At 37.1% G+C, this 21,932-nt stretch overlaps 1 protein-coding gene across 17 annotated transcripts in view; it reads left to right on the top strand.

Annotated features, from left to right (window-relative positions):
- The window catches only part of CCSER2 (coiled-coil serine rich protein 2), a 162,671-nt gene that overhangs the window by 107,941 nt on the left and 32,798 nt on the right, over window positions 1-21,932 (top strand). For 15 of the 17 annotated variants that reach the window (XR_006058041.1, XM_042240826.2, XM_042240828.2 and 12 more), the window contains 2 exons: window positions 4,167-4,253; window positions 20,277-20,366. Coding sequence is in view for 15 of the 17 variants with exons in the window: in XM_042240826.2 (XP_042096760.1) it covers window positions 4,167-4,253; window positions 20,277-20,366 (177 nt within the window). In the remaining 2 variants the exon portion in view is untranslated. Of the gene's footprint in view, window positions 1-4,166; window positions 20,367-21,932 lie in introns of those variants that run through there. The other 2 variants (XR_003586992.2, XM_060406825.1) reach the window with 2 other exon arrangements.

Consider the following 21,932-nt stretch of genomic DNA (forward strand, 5'->3'; position numbering starts at 1 on the left):
ACATCCCCAAATCTGCTCATTGAGGATGGTTTTGCAGTTCAATTTCAAATGATACGAGTATTGTGACTTATACCATTACAACTTTAGGGCCTAAACTCTCCGCTGGACCTGCCCTGTCACCAGTCTCTCCTTATCCGAGCACAGGTCCCTCTACCATGTCCCTGATGAGCTGTTTCAGATGTTGGCCACTTGTCTCATCCCCTTTCTCAGCTGCCGCATTTGCCTTGTGTTCATCAAGGAAGATCATCTTTGCCTTTCTGCCTCCCAGCTTATCTGTGTCTGTGTCACTCTGATTTACTTTATTCCAGTTACAGGGAATAGTGACCACTGTGCTGTGGAAGACTGCCCTTTCTTGTTCTCGACTCTGTCTTCTGCTGCAGTTAAAGACCAAACTCTGTCTGCCTCCTCTCTCATGTCTCATTAGTGTGCTTCCTTTACTTCCTCTTCATCCTCACTTTATAAATTTCTGTATCTTACCTATCCTAAATTCAGTAAATCAGATAAACCTTTCCTTGACTCTCTTTCTAGTTGTTGTGGAAACCTGGAAAAATACACATTTGGCACGGCCTTTGTCTTAAAAGCTTTATCCCTTGGTTTTTGTGTCATTCTTTCTGAATTCCCTTACCCCTTAACATCCCCTCTCCTCCTCCGCACCACCTGCCTGCCCGCCTTTCTTGGATTCTTTTCCTTTTTAGAATGTAGGTTTGTATCTTTAGTCCAGTGTTCATTGAACTTTCTACTCTCATGATTTCACATGTAACATGTTGTGTTGTTAGTCGCTCAGTCGTGTCCAACTCTTTACAACCCCACGGACTGTAGCCTGCCAGGCTCCTCTGTCCATGGGATTTCCCAGGCAAGAATATTGCAGTGGGTAGCCATTCCCTTCTCCAGGGGAGCTTCCCAACCCAGGGACTGAACCCAGGTCTTCATTGCAGGCAGTCTTTTCCGTCTGATCCACCAGGGAAGCCCCAACACGGGTTTCCCATTGTGTGTGGGACACATTGGAAATGTCCTGTGGACGAGATTACCAAGTATGAGAGACAGTGATTTTTATATGTATTAGTATAATCGCTGTCTCTCATACTTGGTAATCTGCTTATCCACTGGACATTTCCAGTGTCCCACTGTTCAAACACATCTCTCACAGATGTGTGTACTTCTAACAATATTTTTAAAACTGAAAAATACTCTTCTTTGGACACACTTCTCCTGCTTCATTCTGTTCTTTCTGTTCACTGTGTCATCCAAGCTAGAAATGGAGATGTCACTCTTGACTGCTCTTCTGTGCTCTTCTCTCACATGCAGTGAACTGCCAAAATCTCTTTTCCTCTTTCTTCTCCTCCCTAGTATCACTCTCTTGAGTCAGGCTCCTGCTCTTACCTGGAGTACTGCAACATCTTGATAACCACTTTCCTAGCCTAGTTTTGTTGTTATCCTTGTCAAACATATACTCCAAACAGCTGTCAAAGCCATCTCCAGTGCAGATCTATCTGTTACTCCGTGGCTGTAGCATGCCTGATGTTCAGGCCCTCTGTGATCTGTCCCTTGCCTAGTGTACTAGCCACATTGCTCCCCACTGTTCACCATAGCCTTCGTGTGCAGCATTAGTGGTTATAATTCTCCAAATATGCTCTCCTTGTCCCCATCTCTGTATTGTCTTACAGAATCCCTAAACCTAAAGTCAGAAGTCTGCCACACTTTGTGTCGTTAGAGCTTCTTACTTACCTTTAAAACTCCATTGGGGTTAACCGTTTCCTGATATGTTTTCCTTTTCCTGTCTTTATGTGTAAAATCCTTAGAGCAGTGCCTGTCATATAAATAATGCTATAAGCATGTTGGCGCTAAATGTTTTACATACTCATATTTTGATTTCACTGTTGGGTTCATTTTCTCTAACATCAGCAGAACCTAGCAATGCCTGAATGATGGCTGTATAGTATTCCATCCCATTGCTACATTGTATTTCAGTTGTCCTCTTATAAGGCAGTTCTAAGTTTATGAACTTGAAGATATCTTATTACAGCTTTTCTTGTACTTAGGATCATTTCTTTGGCATGTGAGTTGCATAACTGAAACTGGAGTGCAAGTAATTTTTATGACTCTTGTATATACAGTCATATGTTTGTACAAAAAGATCAGTTTTTATGTCTGATAACGTACCATTTTTTCTGCAGTCTTATTGATCACATTGAGTACTTCTCCTACTAATTTAACTCATGATTTGTAATCCATCTGTTTTTGGTCTTGATGTATGAATTTTTTAAGTCCCTGAACATTTTAAAAATTCAATTGAAAGTCATTTTTTTTCATACGTAATAAATAGTTCTTCGCCATTGCTGTGTGCATAACAACTGCAAAATTAAATATTTTCTTCTCTATTGTTTCTTCCCCATTCTGATGCTTATTTGATACATCAGAGCCTTTATAAAATGTTTGTTTTTGATCTCTTGTTAATGAGACTACAGTATTTTTTGTTCCAAACCTATCTGAAGAAGATGGTATACTTTGCTCAATACCAACACATTATATTTGCTTACTTATTATTCTCTCTGGAAAGATGTATCATTTATGTATATATTCTACAGATGAGCCTTGAACAAGTTTTGAATTGCATGGGTCCACTTATACTTGGATTTAAAAAAAAATACTATAGTACTACATCGATCTGCAGTTGGTTGAATACAAGTATGTGAACCTTCTGGTTATGGTGGAACTGTGGATGTGGAGCACTCACTAGAAGTTATACCCAGGTCTTTTTACTTTGTATAGGGTGGGCACCCCTAACCCCTGTGTTGTTCAAGGGTTAACTTTAATTTCCCTTGGCAGCACTATATCATCAGTATATATTTGTGGATAATTAAATAGCAGTAAACAAAATGGTCTTAACTATAAGATAATGATACCTTACATGTGACAATATAACTGAATTCCTGCTTACGTTGATAATAGGTTTGTGTTCAGTTCAGTTCAGTTGCTCAGTCGTGTCCGACTCTTTGCGACCCCATGAATCGCAGCACCCCAGGCTTCCCTGTCCATCACCAACTCCCGGAGTTCACCCAAACTCATGTCCATCGAGTTGGTGATGCCATCCAGCCATCTCATCCTCTGTCGCCCCCTTCTCCTCCTGCCCTCAATCTTTCCTGGGCATCAGGGTCTTTTCAGATGAGTCAGCTCTTTGCATCAGGTGGCCAAAGTATTGGAGTTTTAGCTTCAACATCAGTCCTTCCAACGAACACCCAGGACTGATCTCTTTTAGGATGGACTGGTTGGATCTCCTTGCAGTCCAAGGGACTCTCAAGAGTCTTCTCTAACACCACAGTTCAAAAGCATCAATTCTTTGGCATTTAGCTTTCTTTATAGGACAACTCTCACATCCATACATGACTACTGGAAAAACCATAGCCTTGACTAGACGAGGTTTGTTAATAGGGTGGGCACCCCTAACCCCTGTGTTGTTCAAGGAATACTTTCAGGAATTTCTTTTTCTTTTTTTTTTTTTTTTTAATTTTGGGAAAGAGATTGGCCTTGATAGAAATTTCTTATAAACTAAGTCAACAGGGAATTTATTCTTTGATTCAGGCAGTTCTCATGAAAGTAGCTCAAAGAAAAAGAGTCTTCCTTGATTCCCTTTCAGGCACATTTACCTTGCTACTGATTTCTGCACCAGCCATGAAAATGACTCTGTGCCTTTAATGATGCAGTTTCCTCTACTTGTGGCCCTCGTTTCCTCTGACAGGCATCTCATATATTTCTTGAAATCTAGCTGAAGTTATTATTTTGTGTTTAATTTATTTTACTTATGTGGCTTAGTTCCTCTTATCTCTGAAATGGGGATAATAGTAACTACCTCAGAGTTGCAGTTGGAATCAGTTACTTAGACACCCAAAAGTACTTAGGTCTTGGCACCCAATTAGTACTAAGTGAATGTTAGCTGTTGCTGCTCTTACTGTTCATTGTTTATGTGTCAGATTCCTTTAAACTATGAGTTCCTAGAAGACCAAACTGGATTTTTTAAAATGGATAAATAGCTGGGATATTTAAGAAGAATCTTCATGTTAAATAAACACACAGTTCATTGCTCAGCCTGCATGCTTAATTTAATATTTTTCATTAGTGTTTTAAAATACAATTAAATACTTCACGTTAAATCTTTTAAAATATTTCAGAATGAAGATTTACTAAATGAGATAAAACAACTTAAAGAGGAACTAAAGAAAAAAGATGAAAAAATCCAACTATTAGAACATCAGCTTGTAAGTATTATAGTGTGATATATAAAGTGAAGCCTTTTCAAACTGGGCAATATATATATATATATTTATAAAACTAGCCAGAATTGAAATTGGACTTTATTTTTTGGCTTTTAAAATTGCACTGTTGTTTTGTTTTTAGGTTATATGCACTCTATAAAAGTATGTGGTTTAATTTTCAGTCTACATAGTTTTTCAGAGTGAAAAACTCAATCCATTTTCAGTTGCATCTGTTTGGAGATTTGAAATTCACCAACTTACCTTCATGTTACTGAGGAATGAAACTGGGTATTTAGTCTTTAGAAATCTGAATGGCTGTCTTGTTAGAAGGTTATTCTAAAAAAAATGTTTCCCCTTGGGCGATGTTCCGTGATTTCTCAGAGCCATATGATTGTTTATAATTTTATAATTGTTAAAATGTCGAATATTAGTTCCATATGAAAACTGTATGTGCTGTGTCTTGAATTTAATTATAATTTAATTTGTAGTAATAAAAGGCCAGGATAACAAGAACGTAATGGCATAACAATAGGCCAAAGCTTTCTTGGAAGTTAAAAGCTTATATTGGCCAAGCAAAGTAATTTGGCGATGTGAAATAGTAATTTCACTCAGAATATAAAATATAAAACATACTGAGTTCTGAACCACTGGGGTCAAATCAGAGATCCAGCTTATGAATAAATGGTAAGGTTAGATGGATCAGATGTTATGATTAAGGGTATCAGAAGATGTAATAAACCTGAAAAAATAAGAATAACCTAATAGTGCAAATTGAGGGCCTACTAAATATAAAATTAAGAAGGACAAGAGTAAGACTAGTTTTTGTATTTCAAAACTAAAGACAGAGAACAAGCTGGTGGAGGAGTAGGTGGACACGGAGTACGTCTCTCTCCACGGATACATCAGGAATACCCCTTCAGACACAGAAGTGTGTGCAGAACACCAGCTGAGAGTGAACAGGAGTAGCTGACAAGAGGGAAAGAACATATAGAACCACACAAAACTTGGTAGGACAAAGGAACTAGGGGAAAAAGCTGAAGTGTTAGGACTGGACCTGTCCTCGGCGGGTAGGGGAACTGAAACAGAAACCTGAGCCCCACGGGCGATTGTCTGAGTCGGAGGAGAAACATTTAAGGCTAAGAGTGAAACAGCTGATCTGTGGCAGCCTAAATGGAATGAGAATCAGACAGTCCTTGCCGGAGCTGTACATGCCCCAGACAGGGACTCAGGTTCCCTGGAAGGCTTTAGTGGCTGGGAGCTGGAGTTCAGGGATTCTGAAGCAATCCCAGGGCGAGGGCTGCTGTTGACTGCAGAGAGTTGAATTGAGGGGATGTGAGGGAGGATATTGTGGTGGGAAATGCCTGTGGAGGAAATCCAGGCAGCCATGGAAGCAAGGCAATTCTGCTGAGTCACAGGTAGGGGATGGAGCCATCACCGTAGCCTCTCTCTCCCCACAAGTCAGCATTGGCAGCTGAACAGTAGAGAGGCTGGCCCATCAAATGCCTGATGCACTGAACTACAGAGCAAGACCCCACCCAGGGTGCTCGTTTAAGTGCCTGACGCGCCGATCTACAAACTAGGACCCCAGCCAGGGGGACCCCTCTATGTCCCTGACCCATGGAACAACAGAGAAGGACCCCAGGCAAGGGAGCCCTTGAAGTACCTGCATGGGTGGAGCTACAGAGAAAGACTGGCCAGAGGCCTTCTGATTGACAGCTACAAGAGGCTTGAAAAAAGACTCTGATAGCGCCATAACATTCTGCGGCGGAGGCAGTCTGTGTCCCTGCTTGGTACCACCAGAGTCCCCACAAGCCAAGCAGCTGCACCACCTTCATGCTTAGCTGTCACTTGGGCAGAACTGCCACAGGGAAAATAAGTCTTACATCTATGCGTGCAGGATTGCTTTGCTAGTATCCAGCTCTTTGCGACCCTGTAGACTGAAGCTGTCCAGGCTGCTTTGTCAGGGAGAGGGGTTCTCCAGGCAAGAACACTGGAGCGTATTGGCCAATACTGGTTGCTGTATCCTTCTAGAGCACGATATTTCCTGCTGCGCTAGCTGCCAACTCCCCTGAATACCTGGTGCTGCCAGAACCCCTGCAACCCAAGCAGCCGACCACCTCCACACCTGGCCCTCACAGGGACAAACCCAAGTCCTCCAGGACTGCCTCAGGAGCAAACCCCAGTGGATGACCCACATGCTGAGGTAGAAATAAAACCACAATTGAAACCCAAGGGCAGTGTGGCTAAGGAAGAAGATCCAAAACATTCCCACCAGCTGTACAAGCTGCAGATTAAATCCTCATGATCAACTAGGCAGATTCTGTGCCTATGGAATATATAAAAGGTCATTGAGAGCTCCCACAAAAGGAACCACACTAGTTCTGATAGCTGTGGACATTGGAGGCAAGAACACACAGGAGTAGGACCAGATTAGAATTTGAGCTTCCCCCACAGCAGGTCCAGAGATCAGCAGAGTGTTAGAGGGCATCCTAGGGAGGTGAGGTGGACTCTGGCTCCCAGCGAGGGAAAGGACTCTGATAGCAGTGACTCAAGAAAAACGTTTATTATTCTTATGTTTTTACTTGTCTTGTAGATTCTTTTGGATTGTTTTTTCTTTTTTGTTCCTCTCTTTCCCCTCTCCATTGTAGTTATTGGTTTTATTGGCACTATGAAATCCAATTAAGCTTTTGAGCTTTTCTTTTTTTTCTCAGTCACATTTTTATTGTTATAAACCTCTGCCTCTTTGTTGGTTGGGCTTTTGCAGTTCTGTGGCATTTTCCTTTTTTTCTTCTTTTCTCTTTTTTTAATTTTAATTTTTTAAACCTATTATTTTTTTTACATTTATTCCTTTGTTTGCTTTTCGTATTGTTCTTTTTCCCTTGCAGTCAATCTTTAAAACATATATAAATCTTCATTTACCTCTATTTAACTTTGCATATCTATTCTTTCTTTCCTTTCCTCTCAACATATTTGTTAGTTTTATTTTCATTGTTATATTTTCCAATTGGCATCTTGCTTTAGTTTTGTTTTCCAGTTTGTGCTTTAGGTAGTTTTGTTCTTAACTGATTAATACAATTTTTGCTTTTCTTTGTTTGCTGGGTCAATCTATTCTACTTTATTTTGTTGGACTGTTTCGATTTTGCTTATGGTTGTATATGTATATATATATTCAGTCACACATTTTATTGTTGTTATATCACACATTTTATTGTTGTTATAAACCTCTGCCTCTACGTTGGGCTTTTGAAGTTCTGTGTTTTCCTTTTTTCTTTCTTCTCCGTTTTTTTCTTCTTCTTTTTTTATAATTTTAATTTTTTTAAACCTACTGTATTTTTTCTACATGTATTCCTTCATTTGCCTTTCCTACTGTTCTTTTCTCCTTGCAGTTAATCTTTATATAAATCATCTTCATCTACTCCTGTTTAACTTTGCATATCTATTTTTTCTTTCTTTTCTTTCCTCTCAACATATTTGTTAGTTTTGTTTTCATTGCTTATTCCCCACTTGGCGCCTTGCTTTTGTTTTGTTTTCCAGTTTGTACTTTAGTTAGTTTGGTTCTTAACTGGTTAATATAATTTTTGATTTCCTTTGTTTGCTGGGTCAATCTGCTGTACTTTATTTTTGTTGGATTGTTCTGACTTTGCTCATGAGTGTATATGTATACGTGTATATTCCATTATTTTAATTATTATTTGCCTGACTTTGTAACTGCCATTTGTCTGGGGTTCATCTTTGGTTTCTCATTTTTGGATATTTGTTCTAATCTCACTTAATACCATACCAAACCACTCCAGAGATCAAGCCCTGAGCCTTTGGAGTGGGAGCACTGACTCTAAGACCCTAGACTACCAGAGAAATAACCCTAGGGAGTATCAAATAGTGAGAACTCACACAAAGGAAACCACTTGAATACAAGACCCAGCATCACCCAACCACCAGTAGCACCCTGTACAGGACGCCTCATCTAAACAACAAACAAAACAAAAATACAAACCCAATCATCAGCAGATAGGATTACAACCTCAGCCTTGCCCATCAGAGGAAAAGTAGACAAAAACTCAGCACAAATCTCACCCTATATGAAGCTTACAGAAACCACTGGAACAATCTTAGGAAGGCAGAAAACAAAAGGAAGAAAGAATTTAACCTTGAAGCCTCGGAAAAGGAGACCTCAAACACAATAAGTTAAAAAAAAAATAATGAAAAGGCAGAGAAATACTACACAAATGAAGTAACAAAGTAGAAACAGTGAAGTCCAAATAAATGAAGAGGAAATAGGCAAACTACCTGAAAAAGAATTCAGAATAATGATAGTGAAGATGATCAAAAACCTTGAAAACAAAATGGAGAAAATGCAAGAATCAATTAACAAAGACCTAGAAGAATTGGAGAAGGAAATGGCAACCCATTCCAGTATTCTTGCCTGGAGAATCCCATGGACGGAGGAGCTTGGTGGGCTACAGTCCATGGTTCGCAAAGAGTCGGACACGACTGAGTGACTTCACTTCACTAGAAGAATTAAAGAATGAGCATACAGAGACAACAACACAATTACTGCAATTAAAAATACTCTAGAAGGAATCAGTAGCAGAATATCTGAAGCAGAAGAACGAATCAGTGAGCTGGAAGATAAAATGGTGGAAATGACTTCTGAATAGCAAAATAAAGTAAAAAAAGAATGAAAAGAACTGAGGATAGTCTCAGAGACTTGGGACAGTATCAAATGCACCAACATTCAGATTATAGGGAATCCCAGAAGAAGAGGAAAAGAAAGGGTATGAGAAAATTTTTGAAGAGATTATAGTTGAAAATTTTCCCAACATGGAAAAGGAAATAGTCATTCAAGTCGAAGAGGCACAGAGTTCCACACAGGATAAACTGAAGGAGAAACACGCCAAGACACATACTAATCAAGGTAAAAAGGATTAAACACAAAGAAAGAATATTAAAAGCAGCAAGGGAGAAGTAACAAGTAACATACCAGGGAAACCCCATACTTAACAGCTGATCTTTCAGGAAACTCTGCAGGTCAGAAGGGAATGGCAGGATATATTTGAAGTACTGACAGGGAAGAATCTGCAGTGAAGATTACTGTACCCAGCAAGAATCTCATTCAGAACTGATGGAGAAATAAAAAGCTTTTCATACAAGCAAAAGTTAAGAGAATTCAGTACCACTAAACCAGCTTTACAACAAATGTTAAAGGAACATATATAGTCAAGAAATACAAGAGAAGAAAAAAGATTTACAAAATCACCCCCAAACAATTAAGAAAATGGCAGTAGGAACATATATATCGATAACTAGTTTAAATGTAAATGGATTAAATGCTCTAACCAAAAGACACAGACTGGCTGAATGGACACAAAAACAAGACCCATATATATGCTGTCTACAAGAAACTCACTTCAGACCTAAAGACACATAACAGACTGGAAGTGAGAGGATGGAAAAATATATTCCATGCAAATGGGAAGCAAAAGAAAGCTAGAGTAGCAGTCCTCATATCAGACATAACAGACCTTAAAATAAAGAGTATTACAAGAGAGAAGGAAGGACACTACATAATGATCATGGGACTAATCTTAAGAGGAAGACGTAGTAATTGTAAATATCTGTGCACCCAACATAGGAGCACCTCCATAGGTAAGACAAACACTAACAGACATAAAAGGTGAAATTGGCAATAACATAATAATAGTAGGAGACTTCAACACCCAGTCACACAAAAGGACAGATCATCAAAACAGAAAATTAATAAGGAAACACAAGTCTTAAATGATACACTAGATGAGATGGATCTCATTGATATCTTTAGGACATTCCATCCAAATACAGAAGAATACACTTTCTTCTCAAGTGCACACGGAACATTTTCCAGGATAGACTGCATCTTGGGTCACAAATCAAACCTGAGTAAATTTAAGAAGATTGAAATCATATCAAGCATCTTCTCCGACAACAGCGCTATGAGTCTAGATATCAATTACAAGAAAAAAAAACTGCAAGAAACACAAACACATGGAGATTAAACAACACGTTTCTAAATAACCAACAGGTTACTGAGGAAATCAAATGGGAAATGAAAAAACTTCTAGAAACAAATGCCAGTGAAAACACAATAATTCAAAACCTATGGTATGCAGCCAAAGCAGCTCTAAGAGGGACGTCTATAGCAATGCAGCCTACCTCAAGAAACAAGAGAACATCAACTAGACAATCTAACTTCACACCTAGAACAACTGGAAAAAAGAAGAACAAAAACCCCTGCAAAGTTAGTGGAAGGAGGAAATCATAAAAACTCAAGCGGAAATAAGTGAAAAAGAAATGAAAGAAACAAGAATAAAGATTAATAAAACTAAAAGCTGGTTCTTTTAGAAGATAAACAAAATTGATAAGCCTTTAGCCAGACTCATCAAGAGAAAAAGAAGAATCAGTGCAACAAAATTAGAAATGAAAAAGGAGAGGTTACAACAGACAGAGGCGTATGAGACTATGATTAACAACTATATGGCAATAAAATGGATAACCTGGAGGAAATGGACAGATTCTTAGAAAAGTTCAATCTTCCAAGACTGAACCAGGAAGAAATAGAAATTATGAACAACCCAATTCCAAGCACTGAAATTGAAGCTGTGATAAAAAAAATCTCCCATAAAACAAAAGCCCAGGACCAGATGGCTTCAAAGGAGAATTCTATCAAACGTTTAGAGAAGAGCTAATGCCTATCCTTCTAAAAGTCTTTCAAAAAATTGCAAACTCAATCTACGAGGCCACCCTCACCCTGATACCAAAACCAGACAAAGACAACACACAAAAATAAAACCACAGACCAATATCACTGATGAACATAGATGCAAAAATCCTCAACAAAATTTTAGCAAAAAGATTATAGCCACACATCAGGAAGCTCATATCATGCATAAGTTGGTTTATTCCAGGAAAGCAATGATTCTTCAATATATTCAAATCAATCAATGCGGTACACCATATTAACAAACTGAAAGATAAAACCATATGATACTCTCAATAGATGCAGAAAAAGCCTTTGACAAAATTCAGCACTCATTTATGAATAAAACTGTTCAAAAAATGGGCATAGAAGGAACAACTCAACATAGTAAAGGCCATATATGATAAGCCTACAGCAAACATTATTCTCAATGGTGAAAACTGAAAGCATTCCCCTATGATCAGGAACAAGACAAGGGTGTCCACTTTCACCACTATTATTCAACATAATTCTGGAATTCTTACCTACAGCAATCAGAGAAGAAAAAGGAACCCAGGAATCCAGATCGGAAGAGAAGAAGTAAAGTTCTCACTGTTTGCAGATGATGTGATACTGTACATAGAAAACCCTAAAGATAGTATCAGAAAATTGCTGGCACTAATCAGTGAATTTAGCAGAGTTGCAAGATACAAAATCAGTACACAGAAATCACTTGCATGTCTATATACTAACAATGAAAAATCAGAAAGAACTTAAGGAATCAATCCCATTCACCATTGCAACAAAAAGAATTAAATATCTGGGAATAAACACCTGGGGTAACGGGCAAATTTGGCCTTGGAATACAGAATGAAGCAGGGCAAAGGCAAATAGAGTTTTGCCAAGAGAACACACTGGTCATAGCAAATACCCTTTTCCAACAACACAAGAGGAGACTCTACACATGGACATCACCAAATGGTCAACACTGAAATTAGATTGATTATATTCTTTGCAGCCAAAGATGGAGAACCTCTATACAGTGAGCAAAAACAAGACCAGGAGCTGACTGTGGCTCAGATCATGAACTCCTTATTGCCAAATTCAGACTTAAATTGAAGAAAGTAGGGAAAACCACTAGACCATTCAGGTATGACCTAAATCAAATCCCTTATGATTGTACAGTGGAAGTGAGAAATAGATTTAAGGGACTAGATCTGACAGATAGAGTGCCTGATGAACTATGGATGGAGGTTCGTGACATTGTTCAGGAGACAGGGATCAAGATCATCCTCATGGAAAAGAAATGCAAAAAAGCAAAATGGCTGTCTGAGGAGGCCTTACAAATAGCTATGAGAAGAAAAGAAGTGAAAAGCAAAGGAGAAAAGGAAAGATATAAGCATCTGAATGCAGAGTTCCAAAGAATAGCAAGGAGAGATAAGAAAGCAACAGAGAGGAAAACAACAGAATGGGAAAGACTAGGGATCTCTTTAAGAAAACCAGAGATACCAAGGGAACATTTCATGCAAAGATGGGCTCGATAAAGGACAGAAATGGTATGGACCTAACAGAAGTAGAAAGTACTAACAAGAGGTGGCAAGAATATGCAGAACTGTAGAAAAAAGAGCTTCAGGACCCAGATAATCACGATGGTGTGATCACTCATCTAGAGCCAGACGTCCTGGAATGTGAAGTCAAGTGGGCCTTAGAAAGCATCACTACGAACAAAGCTAGTGGAGGTGATAGAATTCCAGTGGAGCTATTTCAAATCCTGAAAGATGATGCTGTGAAAGTGCTACACTCAATATGCCAGCAAATTTGGAAAACTCAGCAGTGGCCACAGGACTGGAAAAGGTCACTTTTCCTTCCAATCCCAAAGAAAGGCAATGCCAAAGAATGCTCAAACTACCGCACAACTGCACTCATCTCACACGCTAGTAAAGTAATGCTCAAAATTCTCCAATCTGGGCTTCATCAGTATGTGAACCGTGAACTTCCAGATATTCAAGCTGGTTTTAGAAAAGGCAGAGGAACCAGAGATCAAATTGCCAACATCTGCTGGATCATTGAAAAGGCAAGAGAGTTCCAGAAAAACATCTATTTCTGCTTTTTTGACTATGCCAAAGCCTTCGACTGTGTGGATCACAAGAAACTGTGGAAAATTCTGAAAGAGATGGGAATACCAGAACACCTGTCCTGCCTCTTGAGAAACCTGTATGCGGGTCAGGAAGCAACAGTTAGAACTGGACATGGAACAACAGACTGGTTCCAAATAGGAAAAGGAGTACGTCAAGGCTGTATACTGTCACCCTGCTTATTTAACTTCTATGCACAGTACATCATGAGAAACGCTGGGCTGAATGAAGCACAAGCTAGAATGAAGATTGCCAGGAGAAATATCAATAACCTCAGATATGCAGATGATACCACCCTTGTGGCAGAAAGTGAAGTGGAACTAGAAAAGCTCTTGCTGAAAGTGAAAGAGGAGAGTGAAAAAGTTGGCTTAAAGCTCAACATTCAGAAAACGAAGATCATGGCATCTGGTCCCATCACTTCATAGGAAATAGATGGGGAAACAGTGGAAACAGTGTCAGACTTTTGTTTTTTTGGCCTCCAAAATCACTGCAGATGTTGATTGCAGCCATGAAATTAAAAGACACCTACTCCTTGGAAGGAAAGTTATGAACAACCTAGATAGCATATTCAAAAGCAGAGACATTACTTTGCCAGCAAAGGTCCATCTAGTCAAAGCTATGGTTTTTCCAGTGTCATGTATGGATGGGAAATTGGACTGTGAAGAAAGCAGAGTGCCGAAGAACTGATGCTTTTGAACTGTGATGTTGGAGAAGACTCTTTAGAGTCCCTTGGACTGCAAGGAGATCCAACCAGTCCCTTCTAAAGGAGATCAGTCCTGGGTGTTGATTGGAAGGACTGATGCTAAAGCTGAAACTCCAATACTTTGGCCACCTCATGTGAAGAGTTTTCTCATTGGAAAAGACTCTGATACTGGGAGGAATTGGAGGCAGGAGGAGAAGGGGACGACAAAGGATGAAATGGCTGGATGGCATCACTGACTCAATAGAGATGAGTTTGAGTGAACTCTGGGAGTTGGTGATAGACAGGGAGGCCTGGTGTGCTGCGATTCATGGGGTTGCAAAGAGTCGGACACAACTGAGCAACTGAACTGACCTGAAAGAGACAGAAGAACTGTACAGAGAAAATTATAATACACTAATGAAAGAAATCAAAGACAGCAAAAACAGATGGAGGGATATTCCATGTTCCTGCGTAGGAAGAATCAATATTGTGAAAATGACTGTGCTACCAAATGCAGTCTACAGATTCAGTGCTATCTCTATCAAATTATCAGTGGTATTTTTCACAGAACTAGAACAACAAATTTCACAATTCATATGGAAACTCAAAAGACCCTGAATAGCCAAAGCAGTCTTGAGAAATAAGAATGGAGGTGGAGGAATCAACCTTCCTGACTTCAGATTATACTACAAAGCTGCAGTCTTCAAGACAGTATGGTACTGGCACAAAAACAGAAATATAGACCAATGGAACCAGATAGAAAGCCCAGAAATAAACCCATGCACCTATGGTATGTTATTTTTGACAGAGGAGGCAAGAATATACAATGGGGCAAAGACAGCCTCTTCAATAAATGGTGCTGGAAAAACTGGACAGCTACATGTAAAAGAATGAAATTAGAACACTTCCTAACACCATACATGAAGATAAACTCAAAATGGATTAAAGATCTAAATGTGAAACTGGAAACTATAAAACTCTTGGAGGAAAGTATAGGCACGACACTAATAACATTAATTAAAGCAAGATCCTCTATGACCCACCTCCTATAGTAATGGAAATAAAAAGAAAAGCAAACAAGTGGGACCTGATTAAACTTAGAAGCTTTTGCACAGCAAAGGAAACTATAAGTAAGGTGAAAGGACAACCCTCTGAATGGGAGAATATAATAGCAAATGAGACAAGTGACAGAGGATTTATTTCCAAAATATTCAAGCAGCTCATACAACTCAATACCAGAAAAACAAACAACCCAATCAAAAAGTGGGAAAAAGACCTCAACAGACGTTTCTCCAAAGAAGACATGCAAATGGCTAACAAACACATGAAAAGATGCTCAACATCACTTATCATTAGAGAAATGAACATCAAAACTACAATGAAGTATCACCTCACGGCAGTCAGAATGGCCATCATCAAAAAATCTAGACACAATAAATGCTGGATAAGGTGTGGAGAAAAGGAAATGCTCTTGCACTGTTGGTGGGAATGTAAATTGATACAGCCACTTTGGAAGACTCTATGGAGATTCCTTATCAAGGTAGGAATAAAACCACCATATGACCCAGCAATCTAACTGCTAGGCATATACCCCGAGGAAACCAAAACTGAAAAAGGCTCATGAATCCATTGTTCATTGCAGCGCTATTTCCAATAGCTAGAACATGGAAGCAACCTAGATGTCCATCGACAGATGAATGGTAAAGAAGTGGTGGTACATGTACACAGAGGAGTATTACTCAGCCATAGAGAGGAATGCACTTGAGTCGGTTTTGATGAGGTAGATGAAGCTAGAACCTATTATACAGAGTGAAGTGAGTCAGAAAGAAAGATATAAATATCATATTCTAATGCATACATATGAAATCTAGAAAAATGGTACTGAAGAATTTATTCACAGGTCAGCAATGGAGAAACAAACATAAGAGAATAGACTTATGGACATGGGGAGAGGGGAGGAGGGGGTGAGATGTGTGGAAGAGTAACATGGAAACTTCTATTACCATATGTAAAATAAGATAGCCAACAGGAATTTGCTGTATGGCTCAGGAAACTCAGATGGGTGCTTTGTATCAGTATCAGTCTAGAGGGGTGGGATGTGGTGGGAGATGGGAGGAAGGTTCAAAAGGGAGGGGATGTATGTATACCTATGGCTGATTCATGTTGAGGTTTGACAGAAAACCACAAAATTCTGCAAAGCAATTATCCTTCAATTAAAAAAATACAACTAAACACAAACCCAATCACTGTAGCCAATTTTCAGGGAAAAGAAAAGGTAGCTTTAAGAAATTAAGCTTCAGATTTTGCAGAAATATAGAGCACAAAACTTGTATCTAGTGATTTTAGAAAAAAAGATTATGACTCTCATATTCTGTAGCTAAACCCCTTTTTTTAATATACAGAGGTACATTCTCTAACCTTTAATGCATTGAAAAATATGCTACACATTTATCTTTGTAAAATTATTTAATGATGCATCCCAAGTACTTGAGAGAGAAATTTTAAAATAACTCAGGAATAAAGAAGTAAAGATTAAAATGAATGAATGGTTAAATGGAAACCCACCTTTAGAGAGACTCGATCGGATAATCTTCCCACTACTAATGGGAGAAAACTTAAGGCTCATTATTTAATCATATGTCATTGTATATCATTTGAATGTTAAATTTGTTTAATTTATAAATTAAAACATTTTTGAAATAAAAATTATTTTTAACTAAAAATTTAAGTTGCTATTTTTGTAAGTATTTAGATAAAATATATTTCAGGAAAGAGATAAAGGGTATACTGAAGAAGTACTGAGTTATTTATCTACAAATAAGTATCTAAAATTATTCTTGTCATATACTTAGATAAAATGTTTGTGGACTGCTCTAAGGTAACTATTAGTAGATTAGAATAATGTATCTTACGAAAGATAAAAGTAAAAGAGGACATAGAGAAATATCAAGGATATCTAAAAATAGCAAAACTAAGGTGACAGAAATTCGACTAAATGTAATAAATATTAATATAATAATAGAAATAGCATTATTTCATGTAGAGAGCTTTGTTGAGGATTTAAAGTAAAATCCTTTAATTTCTTTACATAAGGGAAATTTAGGTAAAGTAAAATGCCATAGTAATACTGTATATTAAAGGTTGGGAGTTCCAATATTAAAATTAAAAAAGTAAATCTAAGACCTAAATAATTATGAAAAAATCACTTTATATTGATACATGATTAATAAATAATGAAAAATATAGCTTTTTATGCTGAGAAGTTTTAATAATTCTTTTAACTTCAGTATGCCCTTTAAAAAATATTCTTTTCTCATTTGCAATATTACCTTTAACTAGTTAACAGTAATTTTAAAATATTTTCTAACATTCAGTCCATATTCTGATTTCTCCAGTTCTGAAAATATCTCGTATGTTTATACATTGCATGAAGTTATATCCCCTAAGTTTCTTTTACTTTAGAATCATTCTTTTTTTTTCCCATTGTACTCCCTTATTAAAGAGACTGGGTCAGTTATCCTGAAGAATATCTCACCTTACAAATAACGTTTAGAAATGTTTTAGAAATATCTAAGAGAATCCTAAAGAAAGAAAGAAAAACACAAGCAAAAAATTACTCTTTATTGATATGTGAAATTGTCTGTATTTGATATATTAAATTTAGATATTATTTATTTCAGAAGAGCCTATCACCTATCTTTAGTTATAGTCTAGAAAGTCTCTTGTTCAAATCAAGAATTTAAAAGGATATAAACCATTGAAAGCAGAAATATGCAACTGTACTTTTCAGATTACCAAAATTAAAATTGCCCTTCTCTTTTTAGTCTTTTTCTTTCTTTATATCCCTTAGTTAGTTTTCTTAAAAATAGCAGAATGTCATCAGAGGAGCCATGGAATAGGAATTAGAGAACTTTTCTTGTTTGTATTAATTAGCTGAATGACATTGGCAGTTTCTATCACTCTAGTGCTTTCTTTATCAAAAATGTGGAGGTTTTTCTAAGTGATTTCAAAGTCCTTTTCCATTTCTAGCTTGTTATACTTTTAATCTTTTTTCAGAAATAGATGCTCTAATCTCTGTTTATATGTAAACTTAAAAAAATACATTGACAATATAATATGTTAAATTCTTATTTTATGAGAAATATGCAGATATAAAATCAGATTGCAGTGCTCCAAAAATTAAGCCAAAAAGTATAGAGGCTTGACTATTTAAACCTTATTCCAAATGCTTAGAATGTCTGTATATTTTCACCTCAGTATACTGCAGTTAAATAGTAATTAATTTAGATATATTTGTTCTTTGAGTCCTCAGAGTAATCCTATGAAAGTACTGGTGTAGAATCTTATTTGTGGAGACATAGAAAGTGGAATTCAGCTTGAGTAGGCTGGCTGTGTAGTTGAGTATTTGAGAAGCCATGACCAGACTGAAGCTACATAGACCTAGGTTCAAATCCTGGCTCTGAACTTAGTAGCCATACTCTCTTAGGGAAGTTACTTAATTTCTTTTAAGCCTCTTCTGTGTGTGGGGATAGTAAAATAATACCGACCGTATAGTGTTGTATTATAAACTAAATAAACTACGTATGTAAAGTCCTTAATGCTATAATTGGCCCATGGATACATGATAAATAATAACTCTTATTTGATGATTTGCTCCAAATCACCCATCCTGGTGAATCAGTGCCTGTCTAGTGATGTTTTAAGTAAAAGTCTGACTAAAGTGACTTGAAAATAAGAATGTTTATAAACTTAATAACAAGAAGGTGTATTGGCCCATCTGTTTTCATGGTTTCTTAATTGGTCCTGTGGGTAATGGTAAAGTTCTTGCATGACTTTTCTGAAATCCTCTTGGATTCTTGCATGTCCTTTCACGGTCACAAGATGTTTGTGGTAACTCTCTGTGTCACATACTCACGCCGTGGTCCCCCCAAATAGGAAAAGCACCTGTTTTTCTTTACATATCCATTTTTAAAATTAAGAACACTTTCTTAGAAATAACCCAGAAGTGTCTTATGTTTTATTGGCTAGATTTGGGTTCTTTGTCCCTTAAGCATTGAGGAGTAGGATTAATCAGATCGGTTCAGACTAATCAAAATCTGTCATTGAGTCAAGAGAGGATACATACTTCCTGAAATATGGGACCACATAGAAGGTGAGCATCTGAAAGAATCTGTCAGCAGTAAAGCACACAGATGGAGAGGGAATGACAAGAGTAGCTGTTGTCTGTCTATTGAAATGTCCCTAAAAGCTATATTTTCTGAATTATGGAAAATTCAAATATTTGCCTGTTATTGTCCTACATATGTTAGTTAGCACATAGGCTGCAGAACGGAAATTGTTTCTGGAATTGCAGTAGTCAAGATAAAATAAGTAATGTGCTTGCATTAAGATAAATGTTCTATCTTTTTTCTGCTTTCATGCCTCCCATATATGTTAAAAGTTAAGTCCTATTGAATTCCGAGAGATCTAAGTTGACCTGCTTATTATATTGAATTTCGTTTCAGTGATTGTCCCATGTTTTGGAATGGAAAATATGTACATAATACAAAGAATAGGAAACGTCTGTATTACAGAGGTTTTTGTTTTGACTAGATTTTGATTGTGAAAATTGTAATGATTTGATTACAATTAAGAAAAAATTTGAATATTGGTAAATATTTTAGAAGTAGAAATGTATCATTTTAGCTTGATGAAATAATCAAGAATTTGTAATAGAGGTTTTCCTATAAAAAGTATATTGACCTCCAATGAGGTTGTTTGATGAATAATACAGCTGTGTTCCAGCTTCACACTAAGGAGAAATTCTCATTATCATTCTGTTCATTTTTTAAAAAAGTTTGATGTTTATTTGAGAGACCATAGGTTACACAATAGGCATGTTACTTTGTGTTGAGTAAATGATTGAATGAGTATGTTCTGAGTGAAGTTCTGAGAAGAGAATTTATTTACAAACTGAGATGGTCAGATGGATTTTGTCAAAGGACAGAAATCCTTTAAAATATTCCAGTCCAATAAAGTTAACACATCTTTAAAGAGGCTTTTAAATGCATTGCACAAGTGAAGAGACAACTTTTCTGGAGGACTGGTGGTATTTAATATCTGAGTCCCATCAAAAATGAGTAAGAGACCGGGGTGCAGTGATTGTAGTACCATTTTAGGGAAATATGTAGTTTTGCAGATATGTTCTTTATGTGCTTATATATTGCTATGTATAGAATATATATCTATATACATGTATATTTATATACATAAAACCATAGGTAGTGTGTTTCATGGTATGAGATTGCCATATTGACTATTTAAAATTTTGCCTTGGTGGGTGAATAAAACAGTCTGTGGATAAGATGGGAGACTACTGAGTAGATTTTGATGTTTTCCTTTTATTTTAACCTTCTAAGAGAGACCCTAATTGCTTTGTTTGTATGTATAAGTGTATATGTAAAATTACACTAATTTTATATTAAAATTTTAATGTAAAAATTTGTGTTTTTGTTTAGGCAACTCGGTGTAACTGCCATCAAAAATCTAAAGAGGAAAAATGTACACATGCTGATAAATATACCCAAACACCCTGGAGAAGAATTCCTGTAAGTAACACACGCTCTTATCCTCTTTTCTTGTCATTTTCTATTTTGATGTTTTGTTCTACTGTTTTTGCTCTAATAATTTTGCATCTGCCATGACTGTCAAAAAATTTTTTTTAAGGTAAGTGGATTTTTCTTGTCTCCCAGTTGTTTCTGTGCTTTCTAAAGTTTCTATTCTGTGTCTTATGTGAATGAATGTGCTTTAATAGCTTTTCCATTCTGCGTACTGTAGGTCATTTTATTTGAGTGTCTAGTCTCCCACTCATTGCATGTATTTATGAGAGTGGTGTTTCCCCTTGCCTACAAGAAAAAGAAGTCCAAAATACAGTCTTCCCTCTTCAGTGGCATATGACTCTGAAAATATACTATGTAACATATTCTTTTTATTTGTTGAGATTTTTCAAATACATTTTTTTATTATGATTACCCAGATGTTGAGGCTGTTAGGAAGCATGAATGTATTAAGATACAGACAAGTAAAGGTTATGTTTTAGGCAGAGAGTAAGGAATGGTTTCTTCTAAATGGTAGAAAATGACCATGCATTCTGTGCTTCTTCATTTTTTTCAAAAATATTGCATTTCAAAAGACATTAAGTGCTAAAACACACTTTCTGAAGTCAGTTCAGGATATGCCTGAACCAGAGAGCCATCATGGTTGTCAGTCACTATTATCCTATGGTGTGGCGCCAAGTAGTAAGTGCTTCTTGGTAAGAGAATGCCTGATAAGCCAGCTTTGAGCCTGCTTTTGCCTTATTTTAATCTGTGGAATCCTAGTAACACAAATGAACAGGGAATTATAATGGTTAATTAATCAACAGTCTGATTTTTTTTTAAACTTATAGGCCTTTAAAGTTTATAAAATACTTATTTCTTTTCATTTAATAAGTAGTTATTTTTTGTGTGCTCTGTATAAAGTGCAATGCTAATAATTTCAGCAAAGGTTTGCTAAGCCCTTCCTATCTCAGTTATTAGCCTCTTGAAGTGTGGAATTGGGGAAGAAAACACACAGACAAAGAAAGATTGGTTCATCTTCCATTCTTCCATTAAAGTGCTTATTAAAGGAACTGGCAAGGTGATGTAATTAAAGTGTAGAAAGTGCTGTAAGGTTCAAAGGATTGGGAAAGTCTAGATAAAATAATCAATCTTAGTGAAAAGAGTAAATAGGGTGGTTGAACCACAGAAAGCAAAAGATGTCAGTAGATAGAGAGGAGTTCTAGAATTCAGAGTGAGAGACTCTTCTGCGTCGGCACTCTTCCATAGAATGTCCTTGCTGTCTAGTGCAGTTGCCACTAGCTGAATGACTGTTGAATACTTGAAAACGTGGCTAGTGTGACTGCAGAAGAGGATTTTAAGAAATATTTAACTGTAATTAATTTAAATATAAATAGCCACGTATGGCTAGTAGATACTGGACAGAACATCTCTAGAGTTAATGATGAAGTAGACCTAGACGGATATGGGAAAACTGCTGTGCATCATTGCTCAGTTTTGTCCGACTTGTTGTGACACCATGGACTAGCTTGCGAGGCTCCTCTGTCCATGGGGATTCTGCAGGCAAGAATACTGGAG

The sequence above is a fragment of the Ovis aries genome, chromosome 25 (genome assembly GCF_016772045.2).
Source record: "Ovis aries strain OAR_USU_Benz2616 breed Rambouillet chromosome 25, ARS-UI_Ramb_v3.0, whole genome shotgun sequence".
NCBI classification, from domain to species: Eukaryota; Metazoa; Chordata; class Mammalia; order Artiodactyla; family Bovidae; genus Ovis; species Ovis aries.